This window comes from Pempheris klunzingeri, chromosome 18 (genome assembly GCF_042242105.1).
Source record: "Pempheris klunzingeri isolate RE-2024b chromosome 18, fPemKlu1.hap1, whole genome shotgun sequence".
NCBI classification, from domain to species: Eukaryota; Metazoa; Chordata; class Actinopteri; order Acropomatiformes; family Pempheridae; genus Pempheris; species Pempheris klunzingeri.
Window position 1 is genome coordinate 12,378,532 of NC_092029.1, and position 16,263 is coordinate 12,394,794.

At 41.1% G+C, this 16,263-nt stretch overlaps 1 protein-coding gene across 1 annotated transcript in view; it reads right to left on the reverse strand.

Annotated features, from left to right (window-relative positions):
- The window catches only part of utrn (utrophin), a 174,787-nt gene that overhangs the window by 49,950 nt on the left and 108,574 nt on the right, over positions 1–16,263 (reverse strand). Inside the window, exons 58-62 of the mRNA XM_070849703.1 lie at positions 8,004–8,133; positions 5,639–5,907; positions 4,442–4,588; positions 1,541–1,619; positions 161–221 (exon numbers count right to left, since the gene is read on the reverse strand). Of these exons, the coding sequence (XP_070705804.1) occupies positions 161–221; positions 1,541–1,619; positions 4,442–4,588; positions 5,639–5,907; positions 8,004–8,133 (686 nt within the window). The remainder of the gene's footprint in view (positions 1–160; positions 222–1,540; positions 1,620–4,441; positions 4,589–5,638; positions 5,908–8,003; positions 8,134–16,263) is intronic.

Genomic DNA, 16,263 nt, shown 5'->3' on the forward strand with positions numbered 1-16,263 from the left:
GGATGCCAAACATACAGTGCATTGTGTTATGGGGTCATACAGAAAACAAATTGGAAACAGTTGAGACTGCTCTGTGTATGATAATCACTGACACACACACATACATGAATACAATTTATAGACAAAAAGATGGCTATCAAAGCTATTTCTCGCCACTTACTTGATGTAATATGGAACCTTATTCTGAGAAACTGCACGTTGCCACGGGAGCTGTACTGAAGCTACAGACAGAGAGAGAGAGAGAGAGAAAGAGAAGAAGGAGAGATGGAGAGAAAGCCGTCAAAATCGGAACACCGTCTTAATAAACATTGCACAATTTTACCATGCAGTACAGTAATCCATTTAGTGTTTGGGGTCTGACTTGAAATAATTTTCCCATCTAACACTTCCATAATAACATAGCGCATCTATGTACTGTGCATAAAATTGAGAGAGAAAAAAGTAAATGGGTATCGTTTTCTCAGCAGAAAGAAGGGAAGGGCATGAAAGGAAGAAAATTACAAGCTGAGAAAGAAAATCAGTTGAGATCAGTTGTGATTCGTGCCCAGATTTGAGTTAATGTTTAAGGGTACTGAAGACGACAATAAATCCTGACAGACCAAGGAAATCCTGAAAATGACAAGCTGATGCAGTGTTAAAACCAGCCAAATATAAGACTTGAGAAGCTCTCAGGAGCAATACGGGGCAGAAATGTTGCTTGATTTATTGCCCTCCTACTTTCCCTCCTCCTTGACACAGCTCTACGTTCAGATAGAGAGATGAAAAGACAGTAAGAGAAAGAGATTAAGCGAGATTGGGAGATACACGAGATGGATAGGGCGAGATAAGGACGCAGTACTTTATTGATCCCTGAGGGAATATTAAGCTTCTAGTGTAATGAGAGCGAATGTGTGATGGAGTAGATAGTGTCATAGTACCAGGGAGATGAAAGAAGAGACGGAGTGCTGTTTTGTCTGGTGCAGTTGCTGAGCTCTCAGCAGGGCTTACTTGGTAAATTCACGTCTATTGGCGACACAGCACGGCGGCCGAGCTTACCACCTGCTCTGAATCACACACCGTCCATTTTGTGTTTCTGTGTCTGACAGCCAGCAAAGCAAATCAGGTGGAGCAGAGAGAACACTAATGGCTGTATGATTATAGAAAATGACTATAGGGAGAGACACAGGGAGCGAGAGACTGGCTGCTCTGTTTAATGTTCACGTGTCTGCATTTGTCTTTCCTCTCTAGCTTTGACTCTGTTCCTCTCCCCGCTAATGACCACTCTGAAGAGAGTAAAAGAGAAGCGAGTGAGTGGAGAGCTGTGATTAAGCCTTGCATTATTCAAGAGTAAAGTGCCTTGTCTGCAAGCTGCGTGTGCGTGAGAATGCACGTGCACCCGCAAATCCAGGGAACATGCATGACTGTGAAGTGTATGGCTGAAAATTAGAAGATGGGACATGGGAAAATTAGGGGATGCGAAACAGTGTAACTGAGCAGAAACAAACCAAGTCCCCTGAAATTTTCTAATTTCCTAAGAGAGGTAATTTGCTCTGGTACTCACTGGAGAGGAAATGTTGGGAGGAGGGGCCGAAGTCTCGGTGGGCTTCCTGAAGCAGCTTCAGTCTGTCTTCTACCGCCACCTGCACGATGACCAGACACACACACAGGAGAGAAGACAGTCAGCTGTGGGCCTCAAAGTTGTACTCAACTAAACAGAACTTTACTGGGGCATGAGTTGGCGTCATGGTTGGAATGAATTCAATTTCAGAGCAATTAAGTAGGAAATAGATTTGCTATAAAAGCCCAAGCTCAGGAAACTTTTTGGTTTAGAAGTATATATATATTTATTGTATCATATCTAGAATGAGTATACAGTTAATACATTTATATTCCATGTCATTTACCATTGTATAGCAGTTCACCAGTACGGAATGCATTGCATAGAAATTATATAGCACAGTTGAACATCAGTGCCCGGTCTTTTGTTACCATTGTAACCATCTATCCTGGATGCCCACTGCAGCACACAACAGAGTGTGTTCAGATAAGTGTTTTGAAAGAGCTCACAGCTCAATGCAATGGGCAAGTCTCAGTTATGAGCCGGTTTATTAGGTACACCAGTCTAATGCAACAGACCTTCAATAAATCATACCCTCGTAAAGATCATGAGTTATTGTACCTTGTCACATTGAATCAAAAAATATATAAAAATCCAATAATGCCGTAAAACAGTCCAAACTGAACAGGAGAAATTAGAAATACAGTGAGGTAGTGGTCAGTCATAGTCATACACGATGTTATGATCATATGACATTGAGAATATAGGGGATACATTTTACTGTTGCTTTTGTCTTCCATTAAAACTGATCAGACGGAGAAGGCAGGTGGAAAATAGAGCGTCAAGAGACCAGACTGGGTTATGCTGAGGTAACTCAAGCGGCGCAGAAACACCAGAGCGAGATACGGACCAGTAACACAGATCAAAAACCTGAATAATATCAGAATCACGTGGTGGCTTGTGTTGCATGTTGTATCATATCCTGAATATGACCAAAATCAGATACTATAGTTTCTTTTTCCTCGTAGAATCGATAGTACCTTTATTATTACAAAACTGTATTACCAAAACAAAAGGATAGCTTGCTTTGGAATATTGTAGATAAGCTGTTCAACTTTGCATGCATTGCAAAAAAGAAAGGTAAAGCTTTGAGTTATCAATCACACACACACACACACACACACACACATTTTCACTCCTGCACCCTGTGGAAGCTGTGAATTGGCCTCTCAGGCAGTGCGCCTGTGCTCAGTGTGGCTGTGGGGTTGCTTTTCTCCATCCAGCCGACTAGCAGGACAATATTGGCAGTCTGTAATATTGAGAGACACACACACACACATACACACACACACCTCAGGCGTTATGGCAGCCAGATCGCATCTGTCCACGCAGGGATCCTGGAAGCAAGCATAGAAAAGCCAATAGCTCAGTTTCTTCTTGGCTACTAATGGCTATTATGGTCACTATCCCACCGAGAGGAAGATGGAAGCTGTCTGCATATGAAAACCAAATCATCAAACTACACAGTCAGACCTGGCTTATTCGTGAAGCTGTCGCCTTCCTGCAGACTGAAAGTAATAAAAATAGCGGACAACAGAGAGACAAAGTGAGCAGTCCACTGAAACTCAGTATTTGAGTTATGGTCATTCTCCAGGCAGAAAGACTATTAGTGGGTGTCTGTACAGTACATGGAAAATATCACAAGGCTACAAATTAGCCCAGCTACCCATTTTCACGCTGCTGCAGTATCTTAAAAAGGGATGACTTTAGGTTCCAAGATTTCATTTTTTTCTCAACACATTACTCCCTTTCCTGCCTTTTTTCTGCCCACGTGCCTTTTTTCGGCCCACATTCTCAGCTCATTTATCTAAAGTGTTGATGCTGCGTGGCTGTATACAGAAAAACAAAACAAATGAACAAAAGAAGTCTGCAAAAATACAAGTTTCCATGACATTGTCTCTGAAATCACAGCCCATCTGTGGCTGCCTTGTGTCCTTCAAATCCATCACAGCTGGGTGGTCTGACCTGTATTCCTTCCTCCTACATCTGGGCACCGCAGGAGAAAAAAAACATCCTCTGCACCAATCTATGGCTTGTCATAATGCAAACATGCAGATAGGGACCTAAAAAAGATGACATAAATTGTCCAAAAGAAATCGTGAGTTAATGTTTAAATAGTCTAAAGGCTTTAAAAATCATGAAATAGGGCAACTGAACTTGCTTGATAGAAAGAACGTTTGTGAAACAGCGTACAGATGTACACACGCTTGCTGATTCGAATTTTACACTGATATGATCTTGTGTTCATAAAAACTCAACATAGAGGATTTCAATCCCTATTTCACAACCAACATCACTTCTCTTCTCTTTACTTGTGACTTTTAAAAAGATTCCTCTGCAACTTTCCCTCTAGGGCCGAGACATGCTCCACTCTAACAGAAACATTCATAGAGTCCCTCAGTGGATCAGACCGAGACATTCAAGAGTATCGAGAGTCAAGAACATGACTGGTGTTCTGTGAGAATCGTGTCGATTGATGTGTAGTGACAAAGTGTTGCAGTGAGAACACAGCTGTGTTGAAATAAAACACGTACACAGGTAGAGGGACAACTCTCAGTCCCCTGTGTGCTCGGGTGACACAAAGTGAAATCAGCATGCACGCGGCGAGAGAGACTGAGGGAGACAGAGACAGAATAGATAAAAACATGGAGGCTGACGGCAGGAGAATGAGGGAACAGGAAGAGAGAGGATAAAGATATATTGAAGACAGCCTGAATTTAGGCATGTGTGGACAAAATGCTGTGGGAAGAAGTGTGGCAGAGGAGCAGAGAGAGAGCAAGGAAGAGTACGTGTGGAAAATGTCTGCTCAAACAGCAGCAGTTGATTCGGACGGGTTTAAACTACCTGCAAAAGTTTCCATCTCATGTTGAGCTGGTCCAGTTGTCTGGAGGCGGTGGAGGACAGCTGGATGTCTAATGGCGTCAGCTCTGCAGAAAGCTCATTGACGATTCTCACATCCTGATGTAATGGGGCGATCTCCTCTCTGAAGGTCTGAGCATAAAGTTTTATGTTGTTGCAGGGTGAAATAAATGATACTGTAAGTGCATCATAATTATAAATTTAGGCTGACTAATCACTTAATCACAAAGCTTGTGCTTCCAAAAACAACAGCCTGGTGAGTTCCTGGTGCATAGAATGTCGATTATCCTCAACTTTATCTTAATTGCTATTTATCTGCGTTGACCTCATAATCTCTAATTAGAGATTAAATACATTTTAAATTGAGTTTTGTTGAGCTATAATTTGTATCTAAAGTCTCTACGGGGGCTGGCAATATAAAGAGGAGAGAGTTTCCACTGTTGTAGCAAAATCTATTATAGACAGTTTTTGTCAATGTGGATACCAAAATGACAGGGATATTAGCTATAATTGGCCAGACTTCTCCATACCACAGGGAGGCAATCATCACAATGTGAGGCAGTGTAACAGGCAGCCAAAGTAATGCAACAGTGTTCCCCTTGCTCATGCAACCTGTCAACCACTATCTGACTTATTTTTGATGCCACTGTGTCTCCTCTGTCCTTTATTTCTCCTTTGTCACGTTTTCATTTATTGTTTACTTTTTATTAGAAATACAGCCATTTTACTACTTTGTTAATTAGATGTGTAGCTTGTTTCTTGACAAGGTTTCCTTGGAAAAAAGACAGCCTCAAATTCGTGAAAAACAAGAAGGAATCATCAAACAGAGTTCATCATCAACTCAAGTAGCATATTGTTTCAAAAATTAAAAACGAGCGTGAAAGTCATGTGAAAAATCACAGCCATGTCGCGAGTGAGTGCACATACTTATTTCATGGATGTGTTTCGGCAAATACTTTTACTGAATCAGCAGCACGGACTTTACTGTTCGTGAGTACACAGTATAATACACAGCTGAACACTGAATGGTCTTATATATGATCCTGCAAGTTAGAGAGAAGATGAGATTTATTCAGCATCATTCTGTGCTGCATGCTGTAATGATGTACAGATGGATGGGTGGTGTAACTCCTGACCTAATGTCCTGATGACTATGGCGCGTATGGTGTCTCTGTGACTCACCATGGTCTTGTCAATGTGGTCCTGCAAAGAGTCGATCAGCAGATCCCCCACAGGCTGCCAGGTAGCTTTGGCCTCTTCTGCCCGAGTCAGCCGCAGGTCGAGCTGGTCCATGGAGCTCTGCAGCTCCTGGAGTCGCTCCAAGGCTCGCTCCACCTGGCTCTGCCAGCCACCCATGTGTCCTTTCAGACGCTCCCACCGCTCCATCACCTCGCCTGTCTGCTTGCGGATGGCCCGGGCCAACCCTCGGGCCTTCTCCTCTGGAGTGAGGTCTGGAGGATGAGAAGGAAGGGAGGAAGAGAGAGAAAAGACAGGTTAAGAAAATAATGTTATTTTGTTGACAAAGGCAGTTTTCATTTTGTTGACAAAGGCAGTTTTCATTACCTTTATTACTTTCTCTCTTTCTAAGTTTCAAAGACATGGGACTCCTAACTTATGAAGCTCTTTGTTTCAAACGACATCTTTCTCAAAATCATACACAATTAAAAAAGGCATTAACCTGTGTATAGTTGAGTCTTTTATGTCTCTGCATACATTTTTGTTTTAGTTAGAGTACTGAATAAGCCTTTCTTAGGCATTTTCATCCTTTCCTGCACATTACTACCCATTCGCTCTGTCCTGTGTTTGATTTAAACTTAGTCAAGTAAGTAAAACTGGAGGGATGAGGAGGGAGAAGAAAATGGCAGAGGATCAGTGAGGATTGAAGTGAAGGCAGTGAAGGACCTGTGAGAGTGACCAAAAGAAAAGGAAAAAAGGTGAGAGACACAGAAGATCTAGGGAATGAGGAAGGCACGAAAGGTTAGAGGATAGGATAATTAAGACATATAAGAGGATGCAGACAGGGAGAAAAGAAAATGTTGAGCAGAAGAGAAAATGGCTCCCCACATACTCATTTTAACTACAAAGAAAGATGAGCAGCTTTTATGAGTTCTAAGGTCTTGTCTCCTGGGCGGTGACTGGATTACCATTTTCACCTGTTGCACCTTTGCAGTCTCTCCTCGTTTCCCTTCTTTCTCACTCACATACATACTACACACTAAATTCAGATATCTGTGAGAGGCAGCGCACGTAGCACCTCATGCAAGTACACACAATGTGACAAGTACCTGTCTTTTGTAACTTAGTGACATAGACAAAACCAAATTATTAAGACAAAGAATGTAAGATAAATGTAGTTGTTAAGATTTTACCACAGTGTCACTCCGAGAAATCCAATGTTGTCTGATTAAACAACAAGTGCAGCCTCTGATCTTAACTCCGCAATTTATCTATTTATACAATGAGGCGACGCTTTGATATTCGTATCAAAGATCACACACAACAAGCCTATCGGACAGCGCTCTGAAGTCTTGCCACACCCCTACATAGCCCCTTGGGTTGGTTTAATTATTTACACAGAAGGGTTTTAGTTTGAAGGGAAATGTGCTGACTTAACGAAGACTTCCCTGCTGCATCCAACAGCGACAGAGCGTGAATGCTGAATGAGTCGACGCATCTTTATTTCTTGGGTGCTCTGTTAGATATTGGCGTTACCAGCAGTTCAGATTTTAGTGAATGGTGTTTCAAGGACACTCAATGTCAAAACTGAGCCAAGTAAGTCTTTACATTTGGTTTGAAGACAACCAGACAGTCTTGCTGGGAATGTGTCAGTGCTTTTAGGTTTAGAATGTACTGAATGAGAGACCTTGCTGATCTGGTACTCCAAGATGGATTAAAAAAAGGAGTCTACAAAGGCATCAAGAGAAAAAAGAAATCAAAAATACTTTAAAAAACAGTGTTATTGCTGTGTATTCCTAAAAATGTGCCACTTAATGACAAATATCCCTCACATGAGGAAAGAAGACAGACGTCAGGTTATTTCAACTGTGCCCCAAATCATTTCTATTTACGATACAGAGCATAATTTTTGCTCTCTGCTATTTTATGTGTCCAAATTTAAAATATATCCACTACATAGTGCCTTTAAAACTGTCCACAGTCGAATGAAAAAGTAGAGAACACCAGACCTGTCAGTGATGACAGAAAATTATGATGATTATCACATGTCCAACATCTCAGTTTATCTCACTATGGAGTAAACCACTGAGAATTTATTATGTAAGTTGTAATGAATGATTCAACAAAAGACCACAGACAAGGTGTGACAGAGACACAGATGAGATTCCCCAGTAAACAGGACTGATGGAGGAGTTGCAAAAACCTGGTTGAGATTACATAAACTGCAACATTAGACCTCAGGAAAAGAAACATGAAAAGTGGTTATTTGCAATCTTATTTCAAAATGGTTTTCCATGGTTTACAATGAAAGTGGAGCCGCTCTCTCTCTCTCTTTTCCAGACATAGATATACATGGAGAGTTCAAACATACCAGTCTTTGGTTGCAGGTTCTTGCGTGGCTCTCCGGGACCCTCGATTGGCTGGTCAGCGAGAAACATCCGGGCTTGATCCAAAGTACTGACCACCAAGTGCTCACGTTCCTTCAGTTCTGACCGCAACACCTGCAGGAGGAACGCAAAGCAGTGGGTTAAATGGGCTTCAGTCTCTAGTATTGTACTGTGATAGGAAGCAGTCTTGAGAATATAATTTTCCTGTGTGACGATTATGATAGATGCTTATGAAAAGAGACCGTAAAGATTTGCATTTGTGAGAAACGTTTCATTTCAACATGAAATTTGAGAAAGGGGTAATTAATGCATTTCCCCTACAGGTATGCACATGTTTGAAACCTGATGGCTGCACCAATGAACTCCAAATGAACTTGGTGTGTTGTCAACTAGGTGATGTATCCAGATTGCTGCTCTCCCTATAGAAATCTCAACTAATCAACCGACTCTGTTTAAATCAGCTCTGACTATCATCGTGTTATGAACTCACACATGCAGGTTTACGACCAGAGAACAAGAGCAGATGTTCATTTTCATCTTATGGATGAGATAAACATCACTCTCAACGGCTAATTAGGTGATTGTTGCATAACAAAACACTTTCTCTGCCCAGTCTTCCCTTGTTAAGAGGAAAAGCAAGATGCGAGAGCAAGGGAGCAGCGATGTTAAGAGTGTCAGCGTGAGTCGGAGCTCTGAGAACAGAGCAGCAATTGAAGGTGAGAGTACACGGTCGAACCAGGCATTTCCTTGAGGTCGGAGTAAAATTAGCTTGGCAATCCGCAGAATAAACCAAGCTGCCTGGCACTACAACCCTGCAGGAGTTATCATTACAGAGACAGCTAGCAATACCACTTATCCTGCTCATCTTCTTACAGTGCAGCTCACACTGCGATAGACAAATGACCACAAACACACGTGTGCACATGCATCCATACACACTTCAGAACAGAAAAACTACTAAAAGTTTACAAACCAATTTGACATTTTGATGACTTTTCTTAACCTCATGCTGACTAGTCAGCCTCCCCACAGCTCACAGCAGGCGCTAAAGCTAGACAGAGGACGTAAGCATGGCATGTAACAGTATAATTATTCTTGTTTTAATATAAGTGTGACCCCAGGGGACTTCATTGCCTATCGGAGTGTGTGATTGCTTTGTGAGGAGGCAATGTAGTTTAAGATGTTGTGAGGCAAGTTGATTAGATGGGACGGCTCTCACACTTATCAGACTTATCAAACAGACGAGCGCAAGAAAAATTAGATGCCAAAAATTCTGTTTTTTGTCTGTGCCCACAACATTGACTGAGTGGTAGATGACAGCACGCTGGGTTCAGTTAGACTGTATATACAGCACCATCTGAAGAGACAGGAAGAGAAGGGACAGAAAAGCAGAGTAAGGAAGATTGGAAGCAACAGTCTGCTCGCAGGATTTGAAATGTAGACACACATCTCAATGTTCTAGTTTCAAAATAAAAAAAAAAATCTAATTTCAGGAACTTCAGTACAGTGAGTTTCTGTAAAAGTTAAGTTTAGCCCAGTGCAATGACAATTTCACACAGTCTCCTGCGGACAAATGTACCCTCACGCTGAAATGGAGCATCCTGCTGAACACAAATTAAATCACCCCTGCTAATAAATGGTTTGCTCCGTTCCAATGATTTCCTCCCAGCTCACATGGAGGAAACATAATAGGCAGGTAGCTCAGAGAGGGGACCTTGAGAGATAGAAACTAAATGAGAGGTGATGGAGGAAGGCGGAAAGAGGGGTGTTTGAGGAGAAGAGATAAGAAAACGAGGGTGGGGAGCTAAGCTGCGAGGACACCAGTGGAAGTCAACTTCTTGCTTTTTTGTCCATTTTTTGTTTTTTTGTTTTGTAATCACAGGTTTGTTGGTGGTTTAAATTGGGCTTTAGAAGGGATTGAGTTGAGTGTGAAGAGGTTGTTTATTCACAAATAATCTTCTGCATGTTGCTTAGAGTTTAGCATGTAAAATATTCTGCTATCAGTTTTGTAACATCACAGAAAAATTCCCTTCTGCAAATCACAGATAGCAGCGCAGTGTGACCACAAATAACATCCTGGTGGAAACATCCGTGGTTGGATAAATCACTGACGCTTGATAACAACCAGATGTAAAGGGAACTTACAAATATTTCTAACATAAAACCAGCAAACTGTCTGTTCCACAGTATGTACCTAATACAACTGCTTTAATACAGGTAGTTTGTATTTAATAACAGAGAAGGCCTAACAAAATTAATAACTGAAGTTTTCTGTTTACACATATGAAGTTTTACAAGCCCTCTAAGTACTAATATGCTCAGAAAACATGTAAATCTGAATATTTACAAATCAATGACAACAGGCAAATTCTGCTTATGGAGATCATAAGATATCACTGAAAGTTAATGCTAAAGAATAACTACTAAATGGACCTTTTGATCACATTATTTTGTCAAGAGCTGATTCCAAAGGTCAAGAATGCACGATGCTCAATATTAATACCATTATCATGATACTAATAACTGTATCTTACTTAATGCAACTGTTATACTTGTCAATTGGATTCAAGGTTGACATTTATGACAGGGTTTGTCCCCCCAAACCTCGTCCTTCAATGTTAACTGGCTCCAAAGTGACACAGTCAAAGCCACAATGGCAACACAAGTTATGCCAAGTAATTCCCCCGGTTAGAAACAGCCTCTCTGTCTGTCATCCAACCATTGGATACCCTTGCAGTTCCGACAGGCGACGACACCAAAGACCTTTCCCCAACACTCAAAAAAGTCTTTTTAGTGAAACTTCAACACAGTCACATTATCACAGTGTCAGACAGGGACACACTTTTCAGAGGGAGAACGAGAGGTAAATATCAAACACATGTACAGCTTTCAGGTTAAGAAAAAAGCCTTTTTTCCCCCATAGCAAATCCCAGCTGGCCTATGAGTGATAAGGCATGGCTGTCTATGTCAAAGATAAAAAGGGGCAGGTCTTCACTTTGCTTTTCCTCTTTTTAATAGTTTTTAGCATTGGCACATTAGAATATAGCCTGGGCTCCTGTGATTTTTGAATGCCAGAGGAGGAAAGGACTCTTGTCAGTCCCACAATATATATGACATCTATCTTGTGGCTGTGAGTGACTGTGACCTTGATTTTGTCTGTGTGGGGATGTGTCTGTCCAGGTCTGTGCATGTGTGGCCGTAGTGGCACAGCAAACTCTTATCACTGTGAGCCGTGTGCTGTGGTGGAGATAAGATAGCATCACAACAGAGCTACTTTCAGAGCTCTGCCAAACATCCCTTTTCCCGCTCTGTAGACCCTGCTATCTCAGCCTTTCCGCAATATTACCACACCGCTCATCTTCTTCCAAGGAAAAAAATAACCCTCCCGACAGGATCACTACAATAAACCAGCTCTCAACATCAGAAAAGCACCTGACAGGAACTCAAGGAGCCCTCACAATGGGGGCTCACTCACATCCAAAGATACTCCAAATTGGCAAGAAATTGATGACTGCTTATTTTAGCTAGCAAATAAAATAAATGAGAAAAGTAAGTAAGTAAGTTTAGGCATTTGTAGTGAAGGAAAATATTTTAACATCTGTTGTCTGAATTAATTTTGAAACTGCGTACAGTTCATGAACGAGCCTTGATGTGACACAGCCTGAAAATTTAATTGCACCTTTGCCTTTAACATCCACTGTTATCTTGAAATAGCTAAGAGCTACCGATAGATGGTTGTTTGAAATCACACTCCCTGACATTCCTTACTCACACATCCACATGTGTCAGAAATCATCCTGTGACTACTTTGCAGCTAATAAAATAGTAAGGCGCTGTTAAATAATAATGCAAACATAAGCTTCTTCAGTGACGCTTTCTGACAGGTAGTTTATTATTTTCTTTAAAATATGCATTAGATATGTTTATTTTACAGAGCTGTTTTACTTCCACTGCAGTGATTTACATGAATTTTAGATCACTGAAGATGCATTTCCTTGTGCTTCTGGGAGAATATTTTCAAATAGTCATTCATTCTCACTGCACATTTTCAAAATGAAAACCCAGTATTTTTTATCATTACTGATAACTGCTACATGCAGCTATTCATTCATGTCTGCGTTTATGTTAATGTTTTGCTTGTCTCCTTTACATCTTAAACCTGCATTTACTGATGTTTTGGTCACTGTTTAGGCCATCTGATGAATGTATGTCCATTATTCTCTCTCTCTTTAAGCTCTATTTTTTTGGTATGTATAAGTGCCTGAGGGAAATATTAGGCTCTCTAGCAGCTAAATACTGCACTATGTGATCCGTCTGCTGTTTGGTGCTGGGCAGGAGGTGTTTTGACAGTTATTTTGTTGAAACAGTTGCCGGCTGTGGCTGGAAACAATTGATGTGAGCAGTGAGAGTGAACCAAAACAGTTAAGCTGTGGGCCGTAAAACCAAAACAATGAGCTGAAAGCAATAATACGTTCCATACAGTTGAACTTCAGCAACTTTTGAGCTGGATGATATTCATCTGTGGGTTCATCACTGCGAGCGACATCTTTCAGACACATGTAGTCATTTGAGCAAATGATAATACAAAAACACTGATTAGAGCAGCTTTATTGATGCACTGCTTTATACTGAGGTGTAGAAATATTGCCCTGTAGTGGACAATAAAGCGGTTACTTTTTGTGAGGAATGCACTTGACTCAACTAAAATGAAACTGTAGTCATCGAGCTACACACCGTCAGGACACAGGTCCAACAATGTCATGAAACTGCTGCCAAGAAATGCAAAGCAAGCAGACAAAAACAATTAAGAGTTACTCAAATTGAGGCAATCATGAGTCCTTCCTTTCCTAAGAGATAAGGTAAAGTTGAGCACAGCAGTTTAATCCGTTTCATTCTCTTTTACGACCAGCCCGTTCAGGTGCAAATGGTGCTGATCAATCATACAGGCACAATGATGAAGATGGGCTCGGTAGCGGATTGTTTGAGCCTCCTCACTTCAGACAGGGTAATCTTACCCACTTGAGCATATTGAGACTTATTTAACTGCCAATTTAAATAAATTTACACTTAGACTCACACTTTGCCCATTTGTCTTTATATTTCTTCTTTCTGAAAGATTTAGAGGAGCGTTTGAGAGGAGAAGATTGGACTTTCCTAACAATGTGGTCAAAAGCCAACTGTTGCTGAGAGATAAGAAAGTTAAATATGCCCACAGGCACTTGGTCCCTTGTTCCTCCTTGATCTAACAGCAGTTAATTTAATAGAGCAGATTGATGAGTTTAATCAGCTGTGTGCTGACAAAGGCCTTTTATTGGATAATTGAATGTGCGATTAATAAATGCTATTAGAGCCATTTTAGCATAGAAAAACAAAGACACAGATCAATACACAGAGGAGGCAGAAGAAGTCGCTCAAGTAAGACAGGACAACACCTCTCGCTCCCTCTCACACACTTTCAGGAAGAATCTAATACAACCGTTGTGTTAAAAACAGATAATCCTAAAAACAAACAGGTGAAGGTACACCATATATGACTTTTTTATCTCTACTAACCTCTTTTCCTCTACATATAAACCTCTTTCTATCCATCCTCTTTCTTCTACTTTTGTCTCGATCGAATTTTACCTCTGTTCGCTGCTTCCTTTCCATCGCTTTCCTCTGTGTTCAGACCACTGCTCTCTCATAATTTTCTTCCCTCTGATTCTTTAATAACAGCAATATCAGTTGCCCTCTGTTGGGCTAAGTGGCTTAGCCTTCCTCTTCCTCTTTTATCTCTCCAAGTCTCCAAGAAAAAGAGGGGAAAAAAAGACAGGTTTTTCCACTTAGCCCTTTTAAGCCATCCCTACTTCATAGATACCAATTTCCATATATCTAAACACATTTGCCCCTCCACACTGAGAGAGCTGCTGTGGTGTGTGTGTGTGTGTGTGTGTGTGTGTGTGTGTGTGTGTCACTGAGTGACTGATGTGTGTGTGTGTGTATGCGTGAGCACAGGGGACTTGCATGTGTGTGTATGTGGGTCGGTGTAAGCAAGTAATAGAGCATGACGTGTTCAAAGCCCCAGCTTTTTGTGCAGCTCAGCCCCCTCATCCCTCTCAGGGTCGGCAAGACCTCCAGGCCAATCTATTAAGAACACAGAGGAGTAGGAAGTGAAGGGAAAAATATAACATAGTCAAAATGAAAAGTGAGCCTTCAGCTCCCCTGTTCCATTATTTCCTCTCTCAGCATTCGCAATGCTGAAGACCTGAAGACAAACAAGGGATTGGAGAGAGGCTAAAGTGGGAAATGTCTCATGAAGGCAAAGAGGAGGAAGGTTTGTAAAGAAAAGAGAAGGTGAATGGTGAAGTAGACCAACAGAAGGACAGACACTGCAGAGAGGAAAAGGAGATGGAAGAGGGTAATGAGAAAGGGAAGGTTAAAGTGGAGATGCAGGAAGATTGTATTCTACGGTTATTGTGTGCTCTAAGTCCTACTCCTTATCTAATGGACCTCATCTGATCTGCTGGGTTGAAGCCTGTCTCCCTTCCCTGTCAGACACAGAGCTTCATCTCAGACCTCAAGGGACAAATTTTGATTAACCTGTGCACTTGTTTATTGTCTCATGGCTCAAACCACAGAAATAAAACTTGAGTTTTAGATTCTTAACTGTCAAACAGAATATTCCTCTTCTTTCCATAATCCCACTCGTTAACACATTCATTCAAACTCACATATTGAATTCATAATTAATATATTCTTTTTTATTACATTTGTAGCCACGATCTTGAGGGGATGGATCTACATACTCAGTTCTGCTTTTGAATGATGATTCCTCATTAAATCATTAAAAGACTATACTTAGCAGGCGTTACAGCAGCCAAGACATTGACTGTCTGTCGATGCAAAGTCGTCCCCCCCCCGTCTCTACAGTAGATCAGTTATCCGTCTTTCTCGACTTTGTCTTGGAAAGTCTTAAGTCTCTCTTTCTTGTATGGACTTTTATCAAATGTGTAATCTTTTTATCCATTTATCTTCCTATCCCCAAACTTTTCTTTTCCTTTTTCCTTCCCCTTCCATATATTATATTGAGGTGTGTTTGAGGACATAATCATCACCTTTTCTGTGCATGATTGCTATCTACCAAAATGTCATAAGATGTAATGTAATATATAATTATTATGTTATGTTTTTGTTTGTCAGACTTTAATGAAACATTATGCACTCTTAAAAAAAATGTGCTTTTGTTAAATATATGTCCAGTAAGCATCATATACACCCTAGCACATACATAATGGGTGTGTGTATGTGTGTGTGACTGTTGATCTGTCTCAGTGTGTCTGTGATCCTGCACTACGCATGACAGCGCACAGATTTACTCTCAAGGCGTTTTCAGGAGCAAAAAATAATAGCGTCGTGAGCGGCGTGCGGAGAAACGCATTACTGTGTCAAGAGCAACATCAACAGTAGCGGTCTGGGAGTAAACGGTAGCTGCAGGGCAAGTCATCTATCTGAAAGCAATTACACGCGAATGCACTATCACAATAACCAGTGGTTACAATAAATAATACAGTGGGAAACATGGATGACAAATAGCAGTGATGATGATGGTGTGAAACGGTTGGCACAATGAAGGTATTGATTGCTTGTTGCTTTATAAAGTTTATAGATAACAATACGAGTGAAAAATTGGTATTGGTATTGGCGTTTAACTCTGCGCTGAAGTTTTTTGTATGGCGACTGCTGAGTGACCATTATAACACTACTGCTTGGTTACGCTTGACCGCAGCAATCTGTTGTTTGCTGTAGCTAAACTTACCGTAGCCACCATGCAGACCAGCCTGATTCTTAATAATGTCGGCATGACTTGTGCTACTGCTCAACAATCACAGTTTCTTGCTGTGGTTTCAGTTCTGACTGCACCAGATGAATACAGTAACTGAATACATATACTTGCAACAGCACTATAAAATATTGTTCACCAGCATTACAGAATACTGTATATGTAGAAGTACTTTTTCCCCTGCGTGCGTATTGGATAATCTAATCTAGTGCTGTTTGATTGGCTTAGTCTGGAAGCAGACTGCACGCCCACTCAGGTGTTTTCATTTATTCTGGCTCATGAGACTTCTGCTCAGGCTGGCGATGGGTGGGGGTAGGATTCAAGTGAGTTAAAGCCCCTCCAAACTCCATGAACCAGTAGGAATGACAAACTCCTCTAACTAGGAGGGTCAGAGCACAGTCTGACTAATAGGGTAAAATAAGTAA